The sequence below is a fragment of the Scyliorhinus torazame genome, chromosome 1, assembly GCF_047496885.1.
Source record: "Scyliorhinus torazame isolate Kashiwa2021f chromosome 1, sScyTor2.1, whole genome shotgun sequence".
Taxonomy (NCBI): Eukaryota; Metazoa; Chordata; class Chondrichthyes; order Carcharhiniformes; family Scyliorhinidae; genus Scyliorhinus; species Scyliorhinus torazame.
Window position 1 is genome coordinate 6,615,131 of NC_092707.1, and position 24,928 is coordinate 6,640,058.

Genomic DNA, 24,928 nt, shown 5'->3' on the forward strand with positions numbered 1-24,928 from the left:
AGTGCGGCACTCCCTCAGTACTGACCCTCTGACAGTGCAGCACTCCCTCAGTACTGACCCTCTGACAGTGCGGCGCTCCCTCCGTACTGACCCTTTGACAGTGCGGCACTCCCTCAGTACTGACCCAATACTGACCCTCTGACAGAGCAGCATTCCCTCAGTACTGACCCTCTGACAGTGCAGCACTCCCTCAGTACTGACCCTCTGAAAGTGCAGCACTCCCTCGGTACTGACTCTCTGACAGTGCAGCACTCCCTCAGTACTGACCCTCTGACAGTGCGGCGCTCCCTCAGTACTGACCCGCTGACAGTGCGGCACTCCCTCAGTACTGACCCTCTGACAGTGCGGCACTCCCTCAGTACTGACCCTCTGACAGTGCAGCACTCCCTCAGTCCTGACCCTCTGACAATGCGGCGCTCCCTCAGTACTGACCCGCTGACAGTGCGGCACTCCCTCAGTACTGACCCTCTGACAGTGCGGCACTCCCTCAGTACTGACCCTCTGACAGTGCAGCACTCCCTCAGTACTGACCCTCTGACAGTGCGGCGCTCCCTCAGTACTGACCCGCTGACAGTGCGGCACTCCCTCAGTACTGACCCTCTGACAGTGCGGCACTCCCTCAGTACTGACCTTCTGACAGTGCAGCACTCCCTCAGTACTGACCCTCTGACAATGCAGCACTCCCTCAGTAGACCCTTTGACAGTGCGGCAATCCCTCAGTACTGACTCTCTGACAGTGCAGCACTCCCTCAGTCCTGACCCTCTGACAGTGCAGCACTCCCTCCGTACTGACTCTCTGACAGTGCAGCATTCCCTCAGTGCTGACCCTCTGACAGTGCGGCACTCCCTCAGTACTGACCCTTTGACAGTGCGGCACTCCCTCAGTACTGACCCTTTGACAGTGCGGCACTCCCTCAGTACTGACCCTCTGACAGTGCAGCACTCCCTCAGTACTGACCCTCTGACAGTGCGGCGCTCCCTCCGTACTGACCCTTTGACAGTGCGGCACTCCCTCAGTACTGACCCTCTGACAATACAGCACTCCCTCAGTACTGACCCTCTGACAGTGCAGCGCTCCCTCAGTACTGACTCTCTGACAGTACAGCCCTCCCTCAGTACTGACCCTCTGACAGTGCGGAACTCCCTCAGTACTGACCCTCTGACAGTGCGGCAGTCCCTCAGTACTGACCCTCTGGCAGTACGGCACTCCCTCTGTGCTGACCCTCAGACAGTGCGGCACTCCCTCAGTACTGACCCTCTGGCAATGCGGCACTCCCTCAGTGCTGACCCTCTGACAGTGCGGCACTCCCTCAGTGCTGACCCTCAGACAGTGCAGCACTCCCTCAGTACTGACCCTCTGACAGTGCAGCACTCCCTCAGTACTGACTCTCTGACAGTGCGGCACTCCCTCAGTACTGACCCGCTGACAGTGCGGCACTCCCTCAGTACTGACCCGCTGACAGTGCAGCACTCCCTCAGTACTGACCCGCTGACAGTGCGGCACTCCCTCAGTGCTGGCCCTCAGACAGTGCAGCACTCCCTCAGTGCTGACCCTCTGACAGTGCAGCATTCCCCCAGTACTGACCCTCTGACAGTGCAGCAATCCCTCAGTCCTGACCCTCTGACAGTGCGGCACTCCCTCAGTATTGAGCCTCTGACAGTCCGGCACTCCCTCAGTACTGACCCTCTGACAGTGCAGCACTCCCTCAGTACTGACCCTCTGACAGTGCAGCACTCCCTCAGGAGACCCTTTGACAGTGCGGCACTCCCTCAATACTGACCCTCTGATAGTGCAGCACTCCCTCAGTACTGACCCTCTGACAGTGCAGCACTCCCTCAAACTGACCCTCTGACAGTGCAGCACTCCCTCAGTACTGACCCTCTGACAGTGCAGTGCTCCCTCAGTACTGAACCTCTGACAATGCACGCTCCCTCAGTACTGACCCTCTGACAGTGCAGCATTCCCTCTGTACTGACCCTCTGACAGTGCGGCACTCCCTCAGTACTGACGCTCTGACAGTGCAGCACTCCCTCGGTACTGACCCTCTGACAGTGCAGCCCTCCCTCAGTACTGACCCTCTGACAGTGCGGCACTCCCTCAGTATTGAGCCTCTGACAGTCCGGCACTCCCTCAGTACTGACCCTCTGGCAGTGCAGCACTCCCTCGGTACCGACCCTCTGACAGTGCAGCACTCCCTCAGTAGACCCTTTGACAGTGCGGCACTCCCTCAATACTGACCCAATACTGACCCTCTGACAGTGCAGCATTCCCTCAGTACTGACCCTCTGACAGTGCAGCACTCCCTCAGTACTGACCCTCTGAAAGTGCAGCACTCCCTCGGTACTGACTCTCTGACAGTGCAGCACTCCCTCAGTACTGACCCTCTGACAGTGCGGCGCTCCCTCAGTACTGACCCGCTGACAGTGCGGCACTCCCTCAGTACTGACCCTCTGACAGTGCGGCACTCCCTCAGTACTGACCTTCTGACAGTGCAGCACTCCCTCAGTACTGACCCTCTGGCAGTGCGGAACTCCCTCAGTACTGACCCTCTGACAGTGCGGCAGTCCCTCAGTACTGACCCTCTGGCAGTACGGCACTGCCTCTGTGCTGACCCTCAGACAGTGCGGCACTCCCTCAGTACTGACCCTCTGGCAATGCGGCACTCCCTCAGTGCTGACCCTCTGACAGTGCGGCACTCCCTCAGTGCTGACCCTCAGACAGTGCAGCACTCCCTCAGTACTGACCCTCTGACAGTGCAGCACTCCCTCAGTACTGACTCTCTGACAGTGCGGCACTCCCTCAGTACTGACCCGCTGACAGTGCGGCACTCCCTCAGTACTGACCCGCTGACAGTGCAGCATTCCCTCTGTACTGACCCTCTGACAGTGCGGCACTCCCTCAGTACTGACGCTCTGACAGTGCAGCACTCCCTCGGTACTGACCCTCTGACAGTGCAGCCCTCCCTCAGTACTGACCCTCTGACAGTGCGGCACTCCCTCAGTATTGAGCCTCTGACAGTCCGGCACTCCCTCAGTACTGACCCTCTGGCAGTGCAGCACTCCCTCGGTACCGACCCTCTGACAGTGCAGCACTCCCTCAGTAGACCCTTTGACAGTGCGGCACTCCCTCAATACTGACCCAATACTGACCCTCTGACAGTGCAGCATTCCCTCAGTACTGACCCTCTGACAGTGCAGCACTCCCTCAGTACTGACCCTCTGAAAGTGCAGCACTCCCTCGGTACTGACTCTCTGACAGTGCAGCACTCCCTCAGTACTGACCCTCTGACAGTGCGGCGCTCCCTCAGTACTGACCCGCTGACAGTGCGGCACTCCCTCAGTACTGACCCTCTGACAGTGCGGCACTCCCTCAGTACTGACCTTCTGACAGTGCAGCACTCCCTCAGTACTGACCCTCTGGCAGTGCGGAACTCCCTCAGTACTGACCCTCTGACAGTGCGGCAGTCCCTCAGTACTGACCCTCTGGCAGTACGGCACTCCCTCTGTGCTGACCCTCAGACAGTGCGGCACTCCCTCAGTACTGACCCTCTGGCAACGCGGCACTCCCTCAGTGCTGACCCTCTGACAGTGCGGCACTCCCTCAGTGCTGACCCTCAGACAGTGCAGCACTCCCTCAGTACTGACCCTCTGACAGTGCAGCACTCCCTCAGTACTGACTCTCTGACAGTGCGGCACTCCCTCAGTACTGACCCGCTGACAGTGCGGCACTCCCTCAGTACTGACCCGCTGACAGTGCAGCACTCCCTCAGTACTGACCCGCTGACAGTGCGGCACTCCCTCAGTGCTGGCCCTCAGACAGTGCAGCACTCCCTCAGTGCTGACCCTCTGACAGTGCAGCATTCCCCCAGTACTGACCCTCTGACAGTGCAGCAATCCCTCAGTCCTGACCCTCTGACAGTGCGGCACTCCCTCAGTATTGAGCCTCTGACAGTCCGGCACTCCCTCAGTACTGACCCTCTGACAGTGCAGCACTCCCTCAGTACTGACCCTCTGACAGTGCAGCACTCCCTCAGTACTGACCCTCTGAAAGTGCAGCACTCCCTCGGTACTGACTCTCTGACAGTGCAGCACTCCCTCAGTACTGACCCTCTGACAGTGCGGCGCTCCCTCAGTACTGACCCGCTGACAGTGCGGCACTCCCTCAGTACTGACCCTCTGACAGTGCGGCACTCCCTCAGTACTGACCTTCTGACAGTGCAGCACTCCCTCAGTACTGACCCTCTGGCAGTGCGGAACTCCCTCAGTACTGACCCTCTGACAGTGCGGCAGTCCCTCAGTACTGACCCTCTGGCAGTACGGCACTCCCTCTGTGCTGACCCTCAGACAGTGCGGCACTCCCTCAGTACTGACCCTCTGGCAACGCGGCACTCCCTCAGTGCTGACCCTCTGACAGTGCGGCACTCCCTCAGTGCTGACCCTCAGACAGTGCAGCACTCCCTCAGTACTGACCCTCTGACAGTGCAGCACTCCCTCAGTACTGACTCTCTGACAGTGCGGCACTCCCTCAGTACTGACCCGCTGACAGTGCGGCACTCCCTCAGTACTGACCCGCTGACAGTGCAGCACTCCCTCAGTACTGACCCGCTGACAGTGCGGCACTCCCTCAGTGCTGGCCCTCAGACAGTGCAGCACTCCCTCAGTGCTGACCCTCTGACAGTGCAGCATTCCCCCAGTACTGACCCTCTGACAGTGCAGCAATCCCTCAGTCCTGACCCTCTGACAGTGCGGCACTCCCTCAGTATTGAGCCTCTGACAGTCCGGCACTCCCTCAGTACTGACCCTCTGACAGTGCAGCACTCCCTCAGGAGACCCTTTGACAGTGCGGCACTCCCTCAATACTGACCCTCTGATAGTGCAGCACTCCCTCAGTACTGACCCTCTGACAGTGCAGCACTCCCTCAAACTGACCCTCTGACAGTGCAGCACTCCCTCAGTACTGACCCTCTGACAGTGCAGTGCTCCCTCAGTACTGAACCTCTGACAATGCACGCTCCCTCAGTACTGACCCTCTGACAGTGCAGCATTCCCTCTGTACTGACCCTCTGACAGTGCGGCACTCCCTCAGTACTGACGCTCTGACAGTGCAGCACTCCCTCGGTACTGACCCTCTGACAGTGCAGCCCTCCCTCAGTACTGACCCTCTGACAGTGCGGCACTCCCTCAGTATTGAGCCTCTGACAGTCCGGCACTCCCTCAGTAGACCCTTTGACAGTGCGGCACTCCCTCAATACTGACCCAATACTGACCCTCTGACAGAGCAGCATTCCCTCAGTACTGACCCTCTGACAGTGCAGCACTCCCTCAGTACTGACCCTCTGAAAGTGCAGCACTCCCTCGGTACTGACTCTCTGACAGTGCAGCACTCCCTCAGTACTGACCCTCTGACAGTGCGGCGCTCCCTCAGTACTGACCCGCTGACAGTGCGGCACTCGCTCAGTACTGACCCTCTGACAGTGCGGCACTCCCTCAGTACTGACCCTCTGACAGTGCAGCACTCCCTCAGTCCTGACCCTCTGACAATGCGGCGCTCCCTCAGTACTGACCCGCTGACAGTGCGGCACTCCCTCAGTACTGACCCTCTGACAGTGCGGCACTCCCTCAGTACTGACCCTCTGACAGTGCAGCACTCCCTCAGTACTGACCCTCTGACAGTGCGGCGCTCCCTCAGTACTGACCCGCTGACAGTGCGGCACTCCCTCAGTACTGACCCTCTGACAGTGCGGCACTCCCTCAGTACTGACCTTCTGACAGTGCAGCACTCCCTCAGTACTGACCCTCTGACAATGCAGCACTCCCTCAGTAGACCCTTTGACAGTGCGGCAATCCCTCAGTACTGACTCTCTGACAGTGCAGCACTCCCTCAGTCCTGACCCTCTGACAGTGCAGCACTCCCTCCGTACTGACTCTCTGACAGTGCAGCATTCCCTCAGTGCTGACCCTCTGACAGTGCGGCACTCCCTCAGTACTGACCCTTTGACAGTGCGGCACTCCCTCAGTACTGACCCTTTGACAGTGCGGCACTCCCTCAGTACTGACCCTCTGACAGTGCAGCACTCCCTCAGTACTGACCCTCTGACAGTGCGGCGCTCCCTCCGTACTGACCCTTTGACAGTGCGGCACTCCCTCAGTACTGACCCAATACTGACCCTCTGACAGAGCAGCATTCCCTCAGTACTGACCCTCTGACAGTGCAGCACTCCCTCAGTACTGACCCTCTGAAAGTGCAGCACTCCCTCGGTACTGACTCTCTGACAGTGCAGCACTCCCTCAGTACTGACCCTCTGACAGTGCGGCGCTCCCTCAGTACTGACCCGCTGACAGTGCGGCACTCCCTCAGTACTGACCCTCTGACAGTGCGGCACTCCCTCAGTACTGACCCTCTGACAGTGCAGCACTCCCTCAGTCCTGACCCTCTGACAATGCGGCGCTCCCTCAGTACTGACCCGCTGACAGTGCGGCACTCCCTCAGTACTGACCCTCTGACAGTGCGGCACTCCCTCAGTACTGACCCTCTGACAGTGCAGCACTCCCTCAGTACTGACCCTCTGACAGTGCGGCGCTCCCTCAGTACTGACCCGCTGACAGTGCGGCACTCCCTCAGTACTGACCCTCTGACAGTGCGGCACTCCCTCAGTACTGACCTTCTGACAGTGCAGCACTCCCTCAGTACTGACCCTCTGACAATGCAGCACTCCCTCAGTAGACCCTTTGACAGTGCGGCAATCCCTCAGTACTGACTCTCTGACAGTGCAGCACTCCCTCAGTCCTGACCCTCTGACAGTGCAGCACTCCCTCCGTACTGACTCTCTGACAGTGCAGCATTCCCTCAGTGCTGACCCTCTGACAGTGCGGCACTCCCTCAGTACTGACCCTTTGACAGTGCGGCACTCCCTCAGTACTGACCCTTTGACAGTGCGGCACTCCCTCAGTACTGACCCTCTGACAGTGCAGCACTCCCTCAGTACTGACCCTCTGACAGTGCGGCGCTCCCTCCGTACTGACCCTTTGACAGTGCGGCACTCCCTCAGTACTGACCCTCTGACAATACAGCACTCCCTCAGTACTGACCCTCTGACAGTGCAGCGCTCCCTCAGTACTGACTCTCTGACAGTACAGCCCTCCCTCAGTACTGACCCTCTGACAGTGCGGAACTCCCTCAGTACTGACCCTCTGACAGTGCGGCAGTCCCTCAGTACTGACCCTCAGGCAGTACGGCACTCCCTCTGTGCTGACCCTCAGACAGTGCGGCACTCCCTCAGTACTGACCCTCTGGCAATGCGGCACTCCCTCAGTGCTGACCCTCTGACAGTGCGGCACTCCCTCAGTGCTGACCCTCAGACAGTGCAGCACTCCCTCAGTACTGACCCTCTGACAGTGCAGCACTCCCTCAGTACTGACTCTCTGACAGTGCGGCACTCCCTCAGTACTGACCCGCTGACAGTGCGGCACTCCCTCAGTACTGACCCGCTGACAGTGCAGCACTCCCTCAGTACTGACCCGCTGACAGTGCGGCACTCCCTCAGTGCTGGCCCTCAGACAGTGCAGCACTCCCTCAGTGCTGACCCTCTGACAGTGCAGCATTCCCCCAGTACGGACCCTCTGACAGTGCAGCAATCCCTCAGTCCTGACCCTCTGACAGTGCGGCACTCCCTCAGTATTGAGCCTCTGACAGTCCGGCACTCCCTCAGTACTGACCCTCTGACAGTGCAGCACTCCCTCAGTACTGACCCTCTGACAGTGCAGCACTCCCTCAGGAGACCCTTTGACAGTGCGGCACTCCCTCAATACTGACCCTCTGATAGTGCAGCACTCCCTCAGTACTGACCCTCTGACAGTGCAGCACTCCCTCAAACTGACCCTCTGACAGTGCAGCACTCCCTCAGTACTGACCCTCTGACAGTGCAGTGCTCCCTCAGTACTGAACCTCTGACAATGCAGCATTCCCTCTGTACTGACCCTCTGACAGTGCGGCACTCCCTCAGTACTGACGCTCTGACAGTGCAGCACTCCCTCGGTACTGACCCTCTGACAGTGCAGCCCTCCCTCAGTACTGACCCTCTGACAGTGCGGCACTCCCTCAGTATTGAGCCTCTGACAGTCCGGCACTCCCTCAGTACTGACCCTCTGGCAGTGCAGCACTCCCTCGGTACCGACCCTCTGACAGTGCAGCACTCCCTCAGTAGACCCTTTGACAGTGCGGCACTCCCTCAATACTGACCCAATACTGACCCTCTGACAGTGCAGCATTCCCTCAGTACTGACCCTCTGAAAGTGCAGCACTCCCTCGGTACTGACTCTCTGACAGTGCAGCACTCCCTCAGTACTGACCCTCTGACAGTGCGGCGCTCCCTCAGTACTGACCCGCTGACAGTGCGGCACTCCCTCAGTACTGACCCTCTGACAGTGCGGCACTCCCTCAATACTGACCTTCTGACAGTGCAGCACTCCCTCAGTACTGACCCTCTGGCAGTGCGGAACTCCCTCAGTACTGACCCTCTGACAGTGCGGCAGTCCCTCAGTACTGACCCTCTGGCAGTACGGCACTGCCTCTGTGCTGACCCTCAGACAGTGCGGCACTCCCTCAGTACTGACCCTCTGGCAATGCGGCACTCCCTCAGTGCTGACCCTCTGACAGTGCGGCACTCCCTCAGTGCTGACCCTCAGACAGTGCAGCACTCCCTCAGTACTGACCCTCTGACAGTGCAGCACTCCCTCAGTACTGACTCTCTGACAGTGCGGCACTCCCTCAGTACTGACCCGCTGACAGTGCGGCACTCCCTCAGTACTGACCCGCTGACAGTGCAGCACTCCCTCAGTACTGACCCGCTGACAGTGCGGCACTCCCTCAGTGCTGGCCCTCAGACAGTGCAGCACTCCCTCAGTGCTGCCCCTCTGACAGTGCAGCATTCCCCCAGTACTGACCCTCTGACAGTGCAGCAATCCCTCAGTCCTGACCCTCTGACAGTGCGGCACTCCCTCAGTATTGAGCCTCTGACAGTCCGGCACTCCCTCAGTACTGACCCTCTGACAGTGCAGCACTCCCTCAGTACTGACCCTCTGACAGTGCAGCACTCCCTCAGGAGACCCTTTGACAGTGCGGCACTCCCTCAATACTGACCCTCTGATAGTGCAGCACTCCCTCAGTACTGACCCTCTGACAGTGCAGCACTCCCTCAAACTGACCCTCTGACAGTGCAGCACTCCCTCAGTACTGACCCTCTGACAGTGCAGTGCTCCCTCAGTACTGAACCTCTGACAATGCACGCTCCCTCAGTACTGACCCTCTGACAGTGCAGCATTCCCTCTGTACTGACCCTCTGACAGTGCGGCACTCCCTCAGTACTGACGCTCTGACAGTGCAGCACTCCCTCGGTACTGACCCTCTGACAGTGCACCCCTCCCTCAGTACTGACCCTCTGACAGTGCGGCACTCCCTCAGTATTGAGCCTCTGACAGTCCGGCACTCCCTCAGTACTGACCCTCTGACAGTGCAGCACTCCCTCAGTACTGACCTTCTGACAGTGCAGCACACCCTCAGTACTGACCCTCTGACAGTGCGGCACTCCCTCAGTACTGACCCTCTGACAGTGCGGCACTCCCTCAGTGCTGACCCTCTGACAGTGCGGCACTCCCTCAGTACTGACCTTCTGACAGTGCAGCACACCCTCAGTACTGACCCTCTGACAGTGCGGCACTCCCTCAGTGCTGACCCTCTGACAGTGCTGCACTCCCTCAGTACTGACCCTCTGACAGTGCAGCACTCCCTCAGTACTGACCTTCTGACAGTGCAGCACACCCTCAGTACTGACCCTCTGACAGTGCGGCACTCCCTCAGTGCTGACCCTCTGACAGTGCAGCACTCCCTCAGTACTGACTCTCTGACAGTGCGGCACTCCCTCAGTGCTGACCCTCAGACAGTGCAGCGCTCCCTCAGTACTGACAGTCTCTTGAGTGTGGCTTGAACCGAAAAGTTTTCACTGTGAACACCTCACACGTGACACCTCCCACCAGTTACTGACGCAATTTGTGTCTCCTTCAAATTTGTTTTAAATTCTCGTCCTGTTCGGAAAAAGCTGCTTGTCAAATCTTTCATCTGTCACTCAATCCTCGTCAACACCAACATGAGTGCAGGAACTGGCATGGTTTCCAAGGAGTGGCACGCATTCCCTACGGTACAACTTAAATGCCAATGTCTCACTTTGTTTGTGAGTCAGAGAATTTAACTGGCCTGCCTCCGTAACAGATCAGGACTGCCTGAGATCTGATGGATCTTATTGCTGTTTGTGGAGGATTTCTTTTCAAGGGGTAATGGCGTCGCAGGCTGTGCCAGTATTTATTGCCCATCCCTAATTGCCCTCGAGGGGACAGTCAAAAGTCAACCACATTGCTGTGGGTCTGGAGTCACATGTTTGCTGTCGATAAATCCATTGCCACATTCCCGCTGTGCCATCCCGGTCTGATAAAAGGTCATCCATCTGCAACGTTGGGCGCGATGGACTGACCCCGTGGCGACCTGACCCAGGACAACGGGTGAATCACGCGAGAACCCCAAATCCGGCTCTGTGCTGGGCCGATCGCGAGACATCTCGCTGGGCGAGATCCAGATCTGTATTTTTAAATGTGCCATTAGGCTATGTGGGCCTAGATTGGGGTGCACTTAGAGGGCCAGTGCAGACTCGATGGGCCAAATGGCCTCCTTCTGCACTGTAGGTATTCTATGATTCTGTGAAGAGTGTTTCAGTGGCTATCATAGAATTATCATAGAATCTACAGTGCAGAAGGAGGACATTCGGCCCATTGAGTCTGTACTGGTCCTTGGAAAGAGCACCCTAAGCAAGTCCACGCTTCCACCCTCTCCCCGTAACCCCACCTAACCTTTAGGACACTAAGGGGCAATTTAGAATAGCCAATCCACCTAACCTGCACATCTTTGCACTGTGGGAGGAAACCGGAGCACCCGGAGGAAACCCACGCAGACACGGGGAGAACGTGCAGACTCCGCACAGACAGTGACCCAAGCCGGGAATCGAACCTGGGACCCCGGAGCTGTGAGGCAGCAGTGCTAACCACTCTGCCGCCCTACTATGAAACGCTTTGGGACTGGCTGAGGTTGGGAAAGGCATTCTAGAGATGTTCATTCCCCAGCTGCCAGTGTTAAAGTGATGGTGTGTCCAGTCACTCTCACGTCCCTGCCGAACAGGAATATTCCCGGTCACAATGAGCCGTGGCACTGTGAGTCACAGGAATTCAACTCTGACTCAGTGGCTACTTAAAGCTTTAAACTATTTTACAACTTGTTTTTTCTTTGACCTCAGAGCCCAGGATTTTTCTTGATGACACTGGTGTAATGTTGGAGAGAACATGCGGAGGATTGGGAGATTGTGGGATGAGAGCTTTCTCCTGCAGTGACCCGCCAGTTGTGTTAATCGCTCGCACTATTCACTAACGATTAGAAAGATTGCCGTGAAATGGAGAATTAAGCGGAGCTGATTGGTCATTACCATATCGATTCTCAGACGCCATGCTGCGTTGGAGTGGCCATTTCCGTCGCCTGGCAATATTACGATAATAAACATCGTCTCTTGTTGGGGAAATATTCCCGTCACTTCCTGACCGGGAACGTCCTCCTTCACTGTTACTGTCAACTGTGATTTCTACACGGGAATCGAACAGGAGAAAGTAAACTTCATTAAAACACAGCCTTTCACTGAGTCTTTACTCTCGTCCCCTGTACCTCATTGTCCCCTGTAAGTGTCCAGTGATTTCACCTGCTTCCCCGTCACTGCTTTACACTTTCAGCACGGTCTCGGCACCGTTTCGTTCCTGAGAAATTCCAGCCTGTTTTCGATGTCAACTGAGACGGAGGAGTCATCCCAAAATGTGATGCTCTGTCAGATGCATTTACTGAATTTATCTCTACATAAAATGACTTTGCAATCCCATGTGGAAGGTGCCCCTGTGCTTATTTGAAGAGAGACACTAACTAATGTATTGTTACAGAATAAATAAGGAGCAATTGTTTCTGCTGACAGCGAGGCAGGTTTAAGATCATGGTTAAAAGAACCAGAAGGGAAATTTATTTTACTCATGTAAGGAAAACAAAGGTAATTTTAAGGGATTTTTAGGTGAGTTTAATTTAATGGTTCTGTGCCTGAAAGGCCATATAATTAGATTAGTGCTTGAATGTGTGGGGGTCGGTTCAGTTTCAACTGTGAAAGAGGGAGCTAAGACATGAAGAGTAAATATAGTTGCTTCGCAACTAGAGGGGGAAATATTTTCCTCTGTTCTTTAGTTTTAGCTGGAAGCCACAGCAGACAGTGCAGATGGACCACTGGAGATGGAACATTTCCCACAGCTCTGCTAACAGCAGTTGGAGACAGGGAGAGAATGAGAAGGCAGATCTCATAGCTCTGCTCAAATCAGTAGAATACAAGAAAGCAAGTTCCCGAGGAACTAAAGGGCGGTTGGTTCTAGAAACCTGGAAATAGAACAGGATAATGTTCATGGGCAACTCAGGCAAAGCTGAGAAGAGGTCAGCTAGTGAGAAGCTAAGTTTCTAAAGATTTATAAAGTAATCCTAAAGGTTTATAAAGTGATCCGAAAGCTCAGAATGTCTTATCACAGTCTGCGAAACAAGTGCTACAGCAATTGGGAAGATAGTATTAGCTGGATATCAGTTTGTGGTAGCAGTGGAAGTCAGTGAAGACAAAGAAATCCTAAAGGGGTTGGTGTAAAGCGGGAGTGGATTTATTGGTAAAAGTGGAGCAGAAGGTCTGTTCAAATGAGTCCTTTGGAAAACGTGGAGTGGATTTCAGAATGCAACCCGCAAATGCAAAGAATGATTATGAGAGATTATTTTAAAGTGTGTTTTTGGAACTGGAGTTCGGAATCTCTTATATGAGAATCATCTCGGGGGAATCTGCGGGAAAATGCATCGACACTAACTTGACCTCAGAGTGGACTGTGTGTTTGACCACAGCCAATCTGTTGAGTTTTGAAAAAGGGCTTTGTGTGCTAATGAGACCATTGTACCTTCAATTGTCCTGTGTCATCTGTATTAATCTTAAAACCTACGTGTGATTGTTAGCATGAAGGGTGGAGTAAAGAAGTATTGTATAACAATACCATTTTTCCATGTTTACTAAATGTTTTTCTGTTGTTAAAACTAAATAGGGAGTTTGCACATTCTCCCCGTGTCTGCGTGAGTCTCACACCCACAACCCAAAGATGTGCAGGGTAGGAGAACTGGCCCCGATAAATTGACCCTTAATTGGAAAAGAAGTATTGGACACTCCAAATTTATATTAAAAAATTAAAAACAAAACAGTGGTCCTGTGATTCTGTTCCTCCGCGTTTGATTAGAAAAGAAGTAACAATGACAGCCTTTTGAACCAGGGTTTAATTTTGGGAACTTCCCTTCCAGTTATAACATCGAATAGGATCATAACACACGCCAAACACAGGACCACGAGGAAGCCTCGCCTATTCTTCCATTCTCCATTTACCCACCCCATATCCCTTCATTTGTTTTCGTTACTCTTTCATTGGATGTGGGGGAGTATTTGCGGTCCTAATTGATCCATTTCAGAGGGGCAGTTAAGTGTCAACCACACTGCTGTAGGTCTGGAGTCACATGTAGGCCAGACCGGGTAAAGGTGGCAGATTTCCTTCATTAAAGGAACCAGATAGGTTTTTACAACAATCGACCGTGGTCATCCTTGGTGAGACTTGCTTCATATTCTATATTCCAGCTGCCGCGGTGGGATTTGAACCCACATCCCAAGCATGAACCTGGCTCTCTGGATCACTGGTCCTGTGACATTACCAATACATCACCATTGCCCCATCTCATCTCAGTCTCCATTTGTAGAAGAGTGTTCCAAACGTGTCCACCCTTTGAGTGAGAAATCTTTCCTAATTTCACTCTTCAAAGACCCAACTCTAATTCTTAGATCCTGCCCCTTAGTCCTAAACTCACAACCAATGGAAATAGTTTCTCTCAACCCTCCCTGCTCCCGTTGATAACTTGTTAATGTTGATCAAATGGCCAGTTAACCTTAATTCCAGAGAATTAACAGCGAGTTGTTGTGATCTGGAAGGCGCTGCCTGAACGGGGGGGGGGGGGGGGGGGGGGGGGGGGGCGAAGCAGGTTCAGATGGAACTTTCAAGAAAGGGGAAGGGGAGAAGTACTTTAAGTGGAAAGATTTCAGGGCTATGGGGACGGAGCAGGGGACTGAGACCAACTGGATACATCTTCCAATGAGCTAGCATAGGCACGATGGGCTGACTGGTCTTCTTGTGTGCTGTCTGATTCGCTGCAGAGAGAAATCTTCCTTCCCACTTCCCAATATTGCTGTTTAGGGGTGCAACTTACCAATCGATGGCACAGTCATGGGCCGCCCTCTCTGCCCAGAGCCACTGTAACCTGCCCTTCGGCCCAAATGATCCATTCTGTCAGACATCCGCCCGGCTCCCGACGGATTCCCTAAAATCTGGAGAGAGAAATCCAGACAGCGGGAGATCAGTGGTGACATCAGGAACTTGCTATATTTTCATTTTACTGCAAAGAAACTACAAACAAAAAACACACAGGTCTACTGGGATAAAGTCTAGTCTACAGAAAAGCAACTGGTCAAATTAACAGTGGCAGCAATGGGCACAAACAGACCCTGTGAGAATTCGGGCTCTTTGCAAGCAAACACAAATATTTGCGATGATGATTTGGGGGCATTGAGAGCAAATCAAGCCAAGCAGAGCAGAAATTAATCATGAAATGTACTGAAAGAAAAAAAATAGATAAGCAGAGTAAAGCAAAATAGGAATAATGAATAAGACTGATTGGCAGGCAGATGGGAGGAGGCATGTTTATTCCACACACCAGTAATCTTTCCTTGTCCCTGTGGACACATATTGTAATTGCATTTGGCACACTAGAGTTACTTGTTTTTAATTTAGTTGTCCAGGCAACCTGCTTCTCTTCTGTGGAGAGAATGTCCCTTCCATTATTGTTCTCTGTCACATTCCTCTTAGCTCTGGATTTTGCTGTGGCCCTATTTGCAACATCGGAGTCTGGTATGGACCTCCTGTCTGAAGCCTCCGCACTGAAGAAGTCCTCTTCAACGCTAACTTGCCTTTGCAAAGGTCTTTTGCGACCCCTTGTCAGCAGGGGGGCAGATCTGCCTGGGCCATCGGCAGCTCCCGAATCATTGTCCTGTCCCCTTGTCGAAAGTCTCAGATTGACACAGCTCGGTCTGTTACTCAAAGGTCGTGCAACCTTTTCTTCACTTGCACAGTCTGGTGCACTGTCTGGGCTCCTTGTAGCCTCTCTACTTAGTCTGCTAACCCTATCTTCCCACAAGAGACCATCCACACTGAAAGCAGCCTCTGGAGAGGAACTCTGTTCCTGAGATTGTCTCTTTGATGTGAAGGGCAATGATTGATGTTTGCTGTCTTGCACGTTGGCTTTGCATGTTCTATCACTCTGCAATCTTTGCTCCATTTTTGATCGCACCTCTACCTTTTCTCTACCAGCCGGGCTTGGTACTGTTTTAGGTGGTTGTGTTCCTGCATTTCCTCCACCTTCCTCGGCTAGCTCGGGGATACTGAACAGTTTTTTACAATGAAGTTTCTGTGATGAAATCTCAAGGCTCTCCTTCTGAGCTTCTCCAACACTTTTTTTCTGATGGGAGATCTACAAGCAGTTTGTTAAACAAGACAATAGACAGTGTGGTCAAACAATCAAATGGGGAAAAGAAAATAAAGACAGAGTTAGTTTTTAGAGCCAGTGCAGACCGGGAAGCATGCAGTCCATCCCATGTGGGTGATGACATGCTCTTAATGGGGAAATTGGTAAAAATATGATCACGATACAGTGGTTACTTGAAGGGTTGAACAGAGCCTAAAGCTTCATTCAAACACAAGGGGCTTTACTGCTCCATCGTTTACTCAATCAGGCAGGCAAACCAATATAACATTAGCATAATGGAAACAATACTGCAGCAAATAGAACCAAGATGAGTCTCTGAATACATCTGAACCAACAATGTAAACACAGGTATCTGCCCAGTTACCCCCATCACGCTAGCACCTTCTGCGTAACATTAGCAACATTCTCGCCATCATTAGGGGAGGGGATGGCAAAGTGGGAATAACACTGGGCGAGCAATCCAGAGGTCTACTAGGTTAGTGTGCTGGGGACACGGGTTCAAACCTAATGGAACTTGAATTCAATTAATAAATCTGGAATTCAAACTAGTCTCAGTAATGGTGAGCAGGAAACTTTCATCGATTGTGGTAAAGTCCCATCTGGTTTGCTGGCGGCCTTTAGTGCGGTCCGGACTACATGTGACTCCAGACCCACAGCGACGTGGTTGACTCTTTAATGGCACGGCACGGCAGTCTGTTCACGAGCAACAAATATTGGCCTTGCCCACACCCATCAAAGAAAAAACAGGGAAAAAAACAGTGAACATTCAAAAAGGGCCATGAACAAAATGTTAAATCTCACACACAAGGGACAGCCTTGTTTGATGGATTTCATTACACCGATCATCATCAGCCCAGAACAAAAATGTTTTTAAAAAGAATCCAGATGTGAAACTATGGGAAAGACAGATTTAACGCTTTATTTCACCCACTGTCATGCTTTGCCCAATGGGAGTGTGCACTGGGGCTTGGACACAATTCTGTTACGTTGGAAAATGCATTCCTCTGACAGATGTAACCCATGCTACACTGTAAAATGTGTAGGTGGTGTGAGGAATGAGCAGTGAGTGTGAGACTAATCCGATCGCACAAGCAATCTTCCAAACTCGATGATTACATTTTTTTAAAACTCGTTCACGGGCGTCGCCGGCTGTGCCAGCATTTATAGCCCATCCCTAAATGCCCTCGAGGGGGCAGTTAAGAGTCACATGTAGGCCAGGCCGGGTAAGGACGGCAGATTTCCTTCCCTAAATTAGATTAGTGAACCAGATGGGTTTCTATGACAATCGTTTCATGGTCATCATCAGACTCTCAATTCCAGATTCTTTATTGAATTCAAACTTTCCCATCTGCCGTGATGGGATTCGACCCCGGGTCCCCAGAGCGTTACTCTGGGTCTCTGGATTATTCGTCCAGTGACAATGCCACTGCACCACCACCTGCCCTGGGCAGGCAATGCAATAAAATTGGGCAAAGCGAACAAAGCTGAATTAGCATTGAGAGGCAGGGTTGAATAACAGACTGATGATTTCTGGAGTTTCGCAGTGTCACACTAACACTGACCGCTCCGGTGCAGCAGAGAATAAATATCCGCTTGCCCTTCCACCGTCACATTATCTTACCTTAATTTCCTTCGGCACCATTAAGTTTAGATCTCTTCAGTACCTGATTCTACAACACAGGAATAGTCAGGCGGAGGCAGTCTGAGTGACCAGCTCTGGAGTTTGAGAGAACCTGGAGAGGTGTTGCTTAATGTGCCTCCTGCTGAGGTCCCCAGGTGCTGGTCTCCAGCCAATTCGATTCGCTCGATGTAATATGCAGAAACAACAGAAGGTATTGGACATTGCAAAGGCGATGGGCCCTGACAATGCCTTAGCTGTCGTACTGCAGAATCGGTGCTTCAGGATTAACCAGGCCGTTCCAGGACAGCTACAACACTGGCATCTACCCGACAATATGGGAAAATGCCCAGGTGTGTCCTGTACACAGAAAACAGGACAAATTGAATGTAGTATAGGGGGTCAATTAGGCAGATCTGGGTGGGACAGCTGCGGCAATTGCACTATGTACTTTCTTTACTGTACAGTCCTTTTGTTTTCTCGTTCTGTAATTCTACTGTTTACAATGCCAAAAAATACCTCATTAAAATTGTTTATTAAAAAAACAAAAACAGGACAAATCCAGCCTGGCACCTACTCAGAAACAACCTGCTCCCTAATGCTCAGTTTGGATTCCGACAGGTCACTCGACTACAGTCAACTCATTACAGCCTTGGTTCAAACATGGACAAAAGAGCTGAATGCCAGAGGTGAGGTGAGAGTGACTGCCCTCGACATCAAGGCAGCATTTGACCGAGTGCGGCATCAAGGAGCCCGAGCTAAACTGGAGCCAATGAATTGGGGAGAAAACTCTCCGCTGGTTGGAGTCATACCCGGCACAAAGGAAGATGGTTGTGGCTATTGGAGGTCAATCATCTCAGCTCCAGAGGACTTCCGGGTGCGGCGATGACCAGCTGAGTCGCACGTTTCGGCAGCTCCCGGTGAAACGGACTTTTGGGCTCTTGATAGGAGCCCCAACGGCAATTTTGACGGCTAAAAACACTGTGCGGTAAACCAGAAGGAAATCCCCCCTGGATACGGATGAAAAAAGGAGGAGAAAGTGGCCGGATTGCAGTGGGTCCTTTAGAACAGCGGCAAGGAAGGCAAGCAAAAACCAAGATGGCGTCGGAAGGTGGCAGTTTAACATGGGGCCCTGAACAACAAGAGTTCTTGAAATGCTGTGTGGAAGAGATCAAAAAGGAGATGAAGAAGGAGCTGTTGGCCCCGATACTACAGGCGATCGAAGGGCTAAAGGAGGAACAAAAGACCCAGGAACGGGAGCTTCGGGTCGTGAAGGCAAAGGCAGCCGAGAATGAGGACGATATACAGGGCCTGGTGGTGAAGACGGAGATACATGAGGCACATCAGAAACGATGTGTGGAAAGGTTGGAGGCACTGGAGAACAACGCAAGGAGGAACAACTTGAGGATTCTTGGTCTTCCTGAAGGTGCGGAGGGAGCGGACGTCGGGGCATATGTGAGCACGATGCTGCACTCGTTAATGGGAGCGGAGGCCCCGGCGGGTCCGTTGGAGGTGGAGGGAGCATACCGAGTGATGGCGCGAGGACCGAGAGCAGGAGAAATTCCCAGAGCCATAGCGGTGAGATTCCTCCGTTTTAAGGATAGAGAAATGGTCCTTAGATGGGCAAAGAAAACTCGGAGCAGTAAATGGGAGAACGCGGTGATCCGCGTTTATCAAGACTGGAGTGCGGAGGTGGCGAGAAGGAGGACGAGCTTTAATCGGGCCAAGGCGGTGCTTCATAAAAAGAAGATAAAATTTGGAATGCTGCAACCGGCAAGACTGTGGGTCACATATCGAGGGAGGCACCACTACTTTGAGACGGCGGATGAAGCGTGGACTTTTATTGTGGAAGAAAAACTGGAATGAGCGGGTTATTAAAAAGAACGTTTGAACAAAGTGGTGGGGCGAATGTGGGGGGCGAAGAGGGGGGTTAAAAAGGGGGGAAAGAGGAGTTTTATGTACTAATCCTGCGATGTGGTAACTTTTCTCTCTTCCACAGGTGGTGATGGGGGAGGAGGGGAGGTGGAGGAGATGGGGCGTTGGCCATTGGGGGCGGGGCCAAGGGAGAAGCGCGGGCTTGGTTCCCTGGGGGAGATACAGCTGCGTGGGAACCGGGTGAGGAGCTGGAAAAAGGGGATGGCTAATCGACAAGGGGGGGGGGGGGGGTAGGAAGCCCCCCAACCCGGCTGATCACGTGGAACGTGAGAGGGCTGAACGGGCCGATAAAGAGGGCACGGGTACTCGCACACCTTAAGAAACTTAAGGTAGATGTGGTTATGTTACAGGAAACGCACCTGAAACTGATAGACCAGGTTAGGCTACGCAAAGGATGGGTGGGGCAGGTGTTCCATTCGGGGCTAGATGCGAAAAACAGGGGGGTGGCTATATTAGTGGGGAAGCGGGTAATGTTCGAGGCAAAGACTATAGTGGCGGATAACGGGGGCAGATACGTGATGGTGAGTGGCAAACTACAGGGGGAGACGGTGGTTTTGGTAAACGTATATGCCCCGAACTGGGATGATGCCAATTTTATGAGGCGGATGCTAGGACGCATTCCGGACCTAGAGATGGGAAAGCTGATAATGGGGGGAGATTTTAATACGGTGTTGGAGCCAGGGCTGGATAGGTCGAAGTCCAGGACTGGAAGGAGGCCGGCAGCAGCCAAGGTACTTAAAGATTTTATGGAGCAGATGGGAGGTGTAGGCCCGTGGAGATTTAGCAGACCTAGGAGTAAGGAGTTCTCGTTTTTCTCCTATGTCCATAAAGTCTACTCGCGAATAGACTTTTTTGTGCTGGGAAGGGCGTTGATCCCGAAGGTGAGGGGAACGGAGTATACGGCTATAGCCATTTCGGATCACGCTCCACACTGGGTAGACTTGGAGATAGGGGAGGAAACAGGAGGGCGCCCACCCTGGAGAATGGACATGGGACTAATGGCAGATGAGGGGGTGTGTCTAAGGGTGAGGGGGTGCATTGAAAAGTACTTGGAACTCAATGATAATGGGGAGGTCCAGGTGGGAGTGGTCTGGGAGGCGCTGAAGGCGATGGTTAGAGGGGAGCTGATATCAATAAGGGCACATAAAGGGAAGCAGGAGAGTAAGGAACGGGAGCGGTTGCTGCAAGAACTTTTGAGGGTGGACAGACAATATGCGGAAGCACCGGAGGAGGGACTGTACAGGGAAAGGCAAAGGCTACATGTAGAATTTGACTTGCTGACTACGTGCACTGCACAGGCACAATGGAGGAAGGCACAGGGTGTACAGTATGAATATGGGGAGAAGGCGAGCAGGTTGCTGGCACACCAATTGAGGAAAAGGGGAGCAGCGAGGGAAATAGGGGGAGTGAGGGATGAGGAAGGAGAGATGGAGCGGGGAGCGGAGAGAGTGAATGGAGTGTTCAATACATTTTATAAGAATTATATGAAGCTCAACTCCCGGATGGGAGGGAGAGAATGATGGGCTTTTTGGATCGGCTGGAATTTCCCAAGGTGGAAGAGCAGGAAAGGGTGGGACTGGGAGCACAGATCGAGGTAGAAGAAGTGGTGAAAGGAATTAGGAGCATGCAGGCGGGAAAGGCCCCGGGACCGGATGGATTCCCAGTCGAATTCTATAGAAAATATGTGGACTTGCTCGCCCCGGTATTGACGAGACCTTTAATGAGGCAAAGGAAAGGGGACAACTGCCCCCGACTATGTCTGAAGCAACGATATCGCTTCTCTTAAAGAAGGAAAAGGACCCGCTACAATGCGGGTCCTATAGACCTATTTCCCTCCTAAATGTAGATGCCAAGATCCTGGCCAAGGTAATGGCAATGAGAATAGAGGAATGTGTCCCGGGGTGGTCCACGAGGACCAAACTGGGTTTGTGAAGGGGAGACAGCTGAACACGAATATACGGAGGTTGTTAGGGGTAATGATGATGGCCCCACCAGAGGGAGAAACGGAGATAGTAGTGGCGATGGATGCCGAGAAAGCATTTGATAGAGTGGAGTGGGATTATTTGTGGGAGGTGTTGAGGAGATTTGGTTTTGGAGAGGGGTATGTTAGATGGGTGCAGCTGTGGTATAGGGCCCCGATGGCGAGCGTGGTCACGAATGGACGGGGATCTGCATATTTTTGGCTCCATAGAGGGACAAGGCAGGGATGCCCTCTGTCCCCATTATTGTTTGCACTGGCGATTGAGCCCCTGGCGATAGCGTTGAGGGGTTCCAAGAAGTGGAGGGGAGTACTTAGAGGAGGAGAAGAACACCGGGTATCTTTGTATGCGGACGATTTGTTACTATGTGTGGCAGACCCGGCGGAGGGGATGCCAGAAATAATGCGGATACTTGGGGAGTTTGGGGATTTTTCAGGGTATAAATTGAACATGGCGAAAAGTGAGTTGTTTGTGGTGCATCCAGGGGAGCAGAGTAGAGAAATAGAGGCCCTACCGTTGAGGAAGGTAACAAGGGACTTTCGTTACCTGGGGATCCAGATAGCCAAGAATTGGGGCACATTGCATAGGTTAAATTTAACGCGGTTGGTGGAACAAATGGAGGAGGATTTCAAGAGATGGGATATGGTATCCCTGTCACTGGCAGGGAGGGTGCAGGCGGTTAAGATGGTGGTCCTCCCGAGATTCCTCTTTGTGTTTCAGTGCCTCCCGGTGGTGATCACGAAGGCTTTTTTTAAAAGGATTGAAAAGAGCATCATGGGTTTTGTGTGGGCCGGGAAGACCCCGAGAGTGAGGAAGGGATTCTTACAGCGTAGCAGGGATAGGGGGGGGGGGCTGGCACTACCGAGCCTAAGTGAGTATTATTGGGCCGCTAATATTTCAATGGTGAGTAAGTGGATGGGAGAGGAGGAGGGAGCGGCGTGGAAGAGATTAGAGAGGGCATCCTGTAGGGGGACTAGCCTACAGGCTATGGTGACAGCCCCATTGCCGTTCTCACCGAGGAACTATACCACAAGCCCAGTGGTGGTGGCTACACTGAAGATTTGGGGACAGTGGAGACGGCATAGGGGAAAGACTGGAGCCTTGGGGGGGTCCCCGATAAGAAACAACCATAGGTTTGCCCTGGGGGGAATGGATGGGGGATATGGAATGTGGCAAAGAGCAGGAATAATGCAACTGAAAGATCTGTTTGTGGATGGGAAGTTCGCGAGTCTGGGAGCGCTGACCGAGAAATATGGGTTGCCCCAAGGGAATGCATTCAGGTATATGCAACTGAGGGCTTTTGCGAGGCAACAGGTGAGGGAATTCCCACAGCTCCCGACACAAGAGGTGCAGGACAGAGTGATCTCAAAGACATGGGTGGGGGATGGTAAGGTGTCAGATATATATAGGGAAATGAGGGACGAAGGGGAGACTATGGTAGATGAACTAAAAGGGAAATGGGAAGAAGAGCTGGGGGAGGAGATCGAGGAGGGGCTGTGGGCAGATGCCCTAAGCAGGGTAAACTCGTCGTCCTCGTGTGCCAGGCTAAGCCTGATTCAGTTTAAGGTATTACACAGGGCGCATATGACTGGAGCACGGCTCAGTAAATTTTTTGGGGTGGAGGATAGGTGTGCGAGGTGCTCGAGAAGCCCAGCGAATCATACCCATATGTTTTGGTCATGCCCGGCACTACAGGGGTTTTGGATGGGGGTGACAAAGGTGCTTTCAAAAGTAGTGGGGGTCCGGGTCGAACCAAGCTGGGGGTTGGCTATATTTGGGGTTGCACAAGAGCCGGGAGTGCAGGAGGCGAGAGAGGCCGATGTTTTGGCCTTTGCGTCCCTAGTAGCCCGGCGCAGGATATTGCTAATGTGGAAAGAAGCCAAGCCCCCGGGGGTGGAGACCTGGATAAATGACATGGCAGGGTTTATAAAGCTAGAGCGGATTAAGTTCGTTCTAAGGGGGTCGGCTCAAGGGTTCACCAGGCGGTGGCAACCGTTCGTCGAATACCTCGCAGAAAGATAGATGGAATGGAAAAAAGAAGGCAGCAGCAGCAGCCCAGGATGGGGGGGGGGGGGGGGGGGGGGGGGGAGGAGGAACCAGAAGGACTCTCAGGGTTGTTAATATATACTGTATAATATGTATAGGTCGTTGCTACAGATAATTATATATTGGACTGTTAAATTATATTTTTGGAGAGTGTTACTTGTGACAAGGCAGTTGCCAATTAGGGTTAGTTTTCATTTTTGTTATTTAATATTTATTCATTTTCTGTTTATAAAATAGGTCATTGTTATTTGTGTTGTTATAATATTGTGTAAAGGATGCACAATGTACTGTGTTGGTTGACCAAAAATTTTCAATAAAATATTTTATTAAAAAAAAAATAATCTCAGCTCCAGGACGTCACTGCAGGAGTTCCTCAGGGTCGTGTCCTCGGCCCCAACCATCTTCAGCTGCTTCATCAATGACCTCCCTTCCATTATAAGGTTAGAGGTGATGACTACACAATGTTCAGCACCATTTGCGACTCCTCAGATACTGAGGCAGTCTGTGCCTGCATGCAGCAATATGTATGTTTGGGCTGACAAGTTTAGGCTACACAAATGCCAGGCAATGACTACCTCCAACAAGAGAGAAGCCATCTATCTCACTTAACATTAAATAGTATTACTATCACTGAATCCCCCACTATCAACGTCCTGGGGGTTACCATTGATCAGAAACTGAACTGAACTCACCATATAAATACTGTGGCTACCAGAGCAGGTCAGAGGCTGGGAATCCTGCGGAGAGTAACTCACCTCCTGACCCTCCCAAAGCCTGTCCATCATCTACAAGGCACAAGTCAGCAGTGTGATGGAATACTCTCCACTTGCCTGGATAAATGCATCTCCAACAACATCCAGTACAAAGCTTGGATAGCACTCCCTTCACCAATGTTGCACAGTGGCAGCCGTGCGTACCATCTACAAGATGCACTGCAGTAACTCACCAAGGTTCCTTAGACAACACCTTCCAAACCCACGGCCACTACCACCCAGAAGGACATGGGCAGCAGATGCATAGGAACACCACAGGCTCCTCTGCAGGTCACTCACCACCCTGACTGGGAAAAACATCGCCGTTCCTTCACCGTCATTGGGTCAAAATCCTAGAACTTCCTAACAGCACAGTGGGTGTACCTACATCACATGGAGTGCAGTGGCTCAAGATAGCAGCTCACCACCACCTTCCCAAGGGCAATTAGGGGTTGGTAACAAATTCTAACTTTGCCAACAATACCCACATCCCAGGAACAAATGGGAAAAAGCTGAATTTGGAAGAAAATGCAGCTGGTCTGATTAGTAAGTTTGCAGACGACACAAAAATTGGTGGAGTTGCGGAAAATGAAGAGGATTGTCAGAGGATACAGCAGGATATAAACTGGTTGGTGTCTTGGGCGGAGAAATGGCAGATGGAGTTTAATCCGGACAAGTGTGAGGTAATGCACTTTGGAAGGTCCAATACATATAGGAATTACTGAATGGTAGAACTCTTGTGAGCACTAACAGGCAGAGATATCTGGGCGTGCATGTCCACTGATCACTGAAACTGGCAACGCATGTGGGTAAGGTGGTCAAGAAGGCAGACGGCAATTCACCTCTGCCACTTGGCAGAGGTTCAAGCCCA

At 52.6% G+C, this 24,928-nt stretch overlaps 1 protein-coding gene across 10 annotated transcripts in view; it reads right to left on the reverse strand.

Moving 5' to 3' along the window:
• rimbp2b (RIMS binding protein 2b) overlaps positions 1–24,928 on the reverse strand; it is an 853,804-nt gene that overhangs the window by 124,392 nt on the left and 704,484 nt on the right. For 4 of the 10 annotated variants that reach the window (XM_072517100.1, XM_072517430.1, XM_072516941.1 and 1 more), the window contains 3 exons: positions 14,900–15,712; positions 14,396–14,513; positions 11,523–11,675 (listed from right to left, as the gene is read on the reverse strand). In XM_072517100.1, the coding sequence (XP_072373201.1) occupies positions 11,523–11,675; positions 14,396–14,513; positions 14,900–15,712 (1,084 nt within the window). The remainder of the gene's footprint in view (positions 1–11,522; positions 11,676–14,395; positions 14,514–14,899; positions 15,713–24,928) is intronic. The other 6 variants (XM_072517603.1, XM_072517263.1, XM_072517565.1 and 3 more) reach the window with 3 other exon arrangements.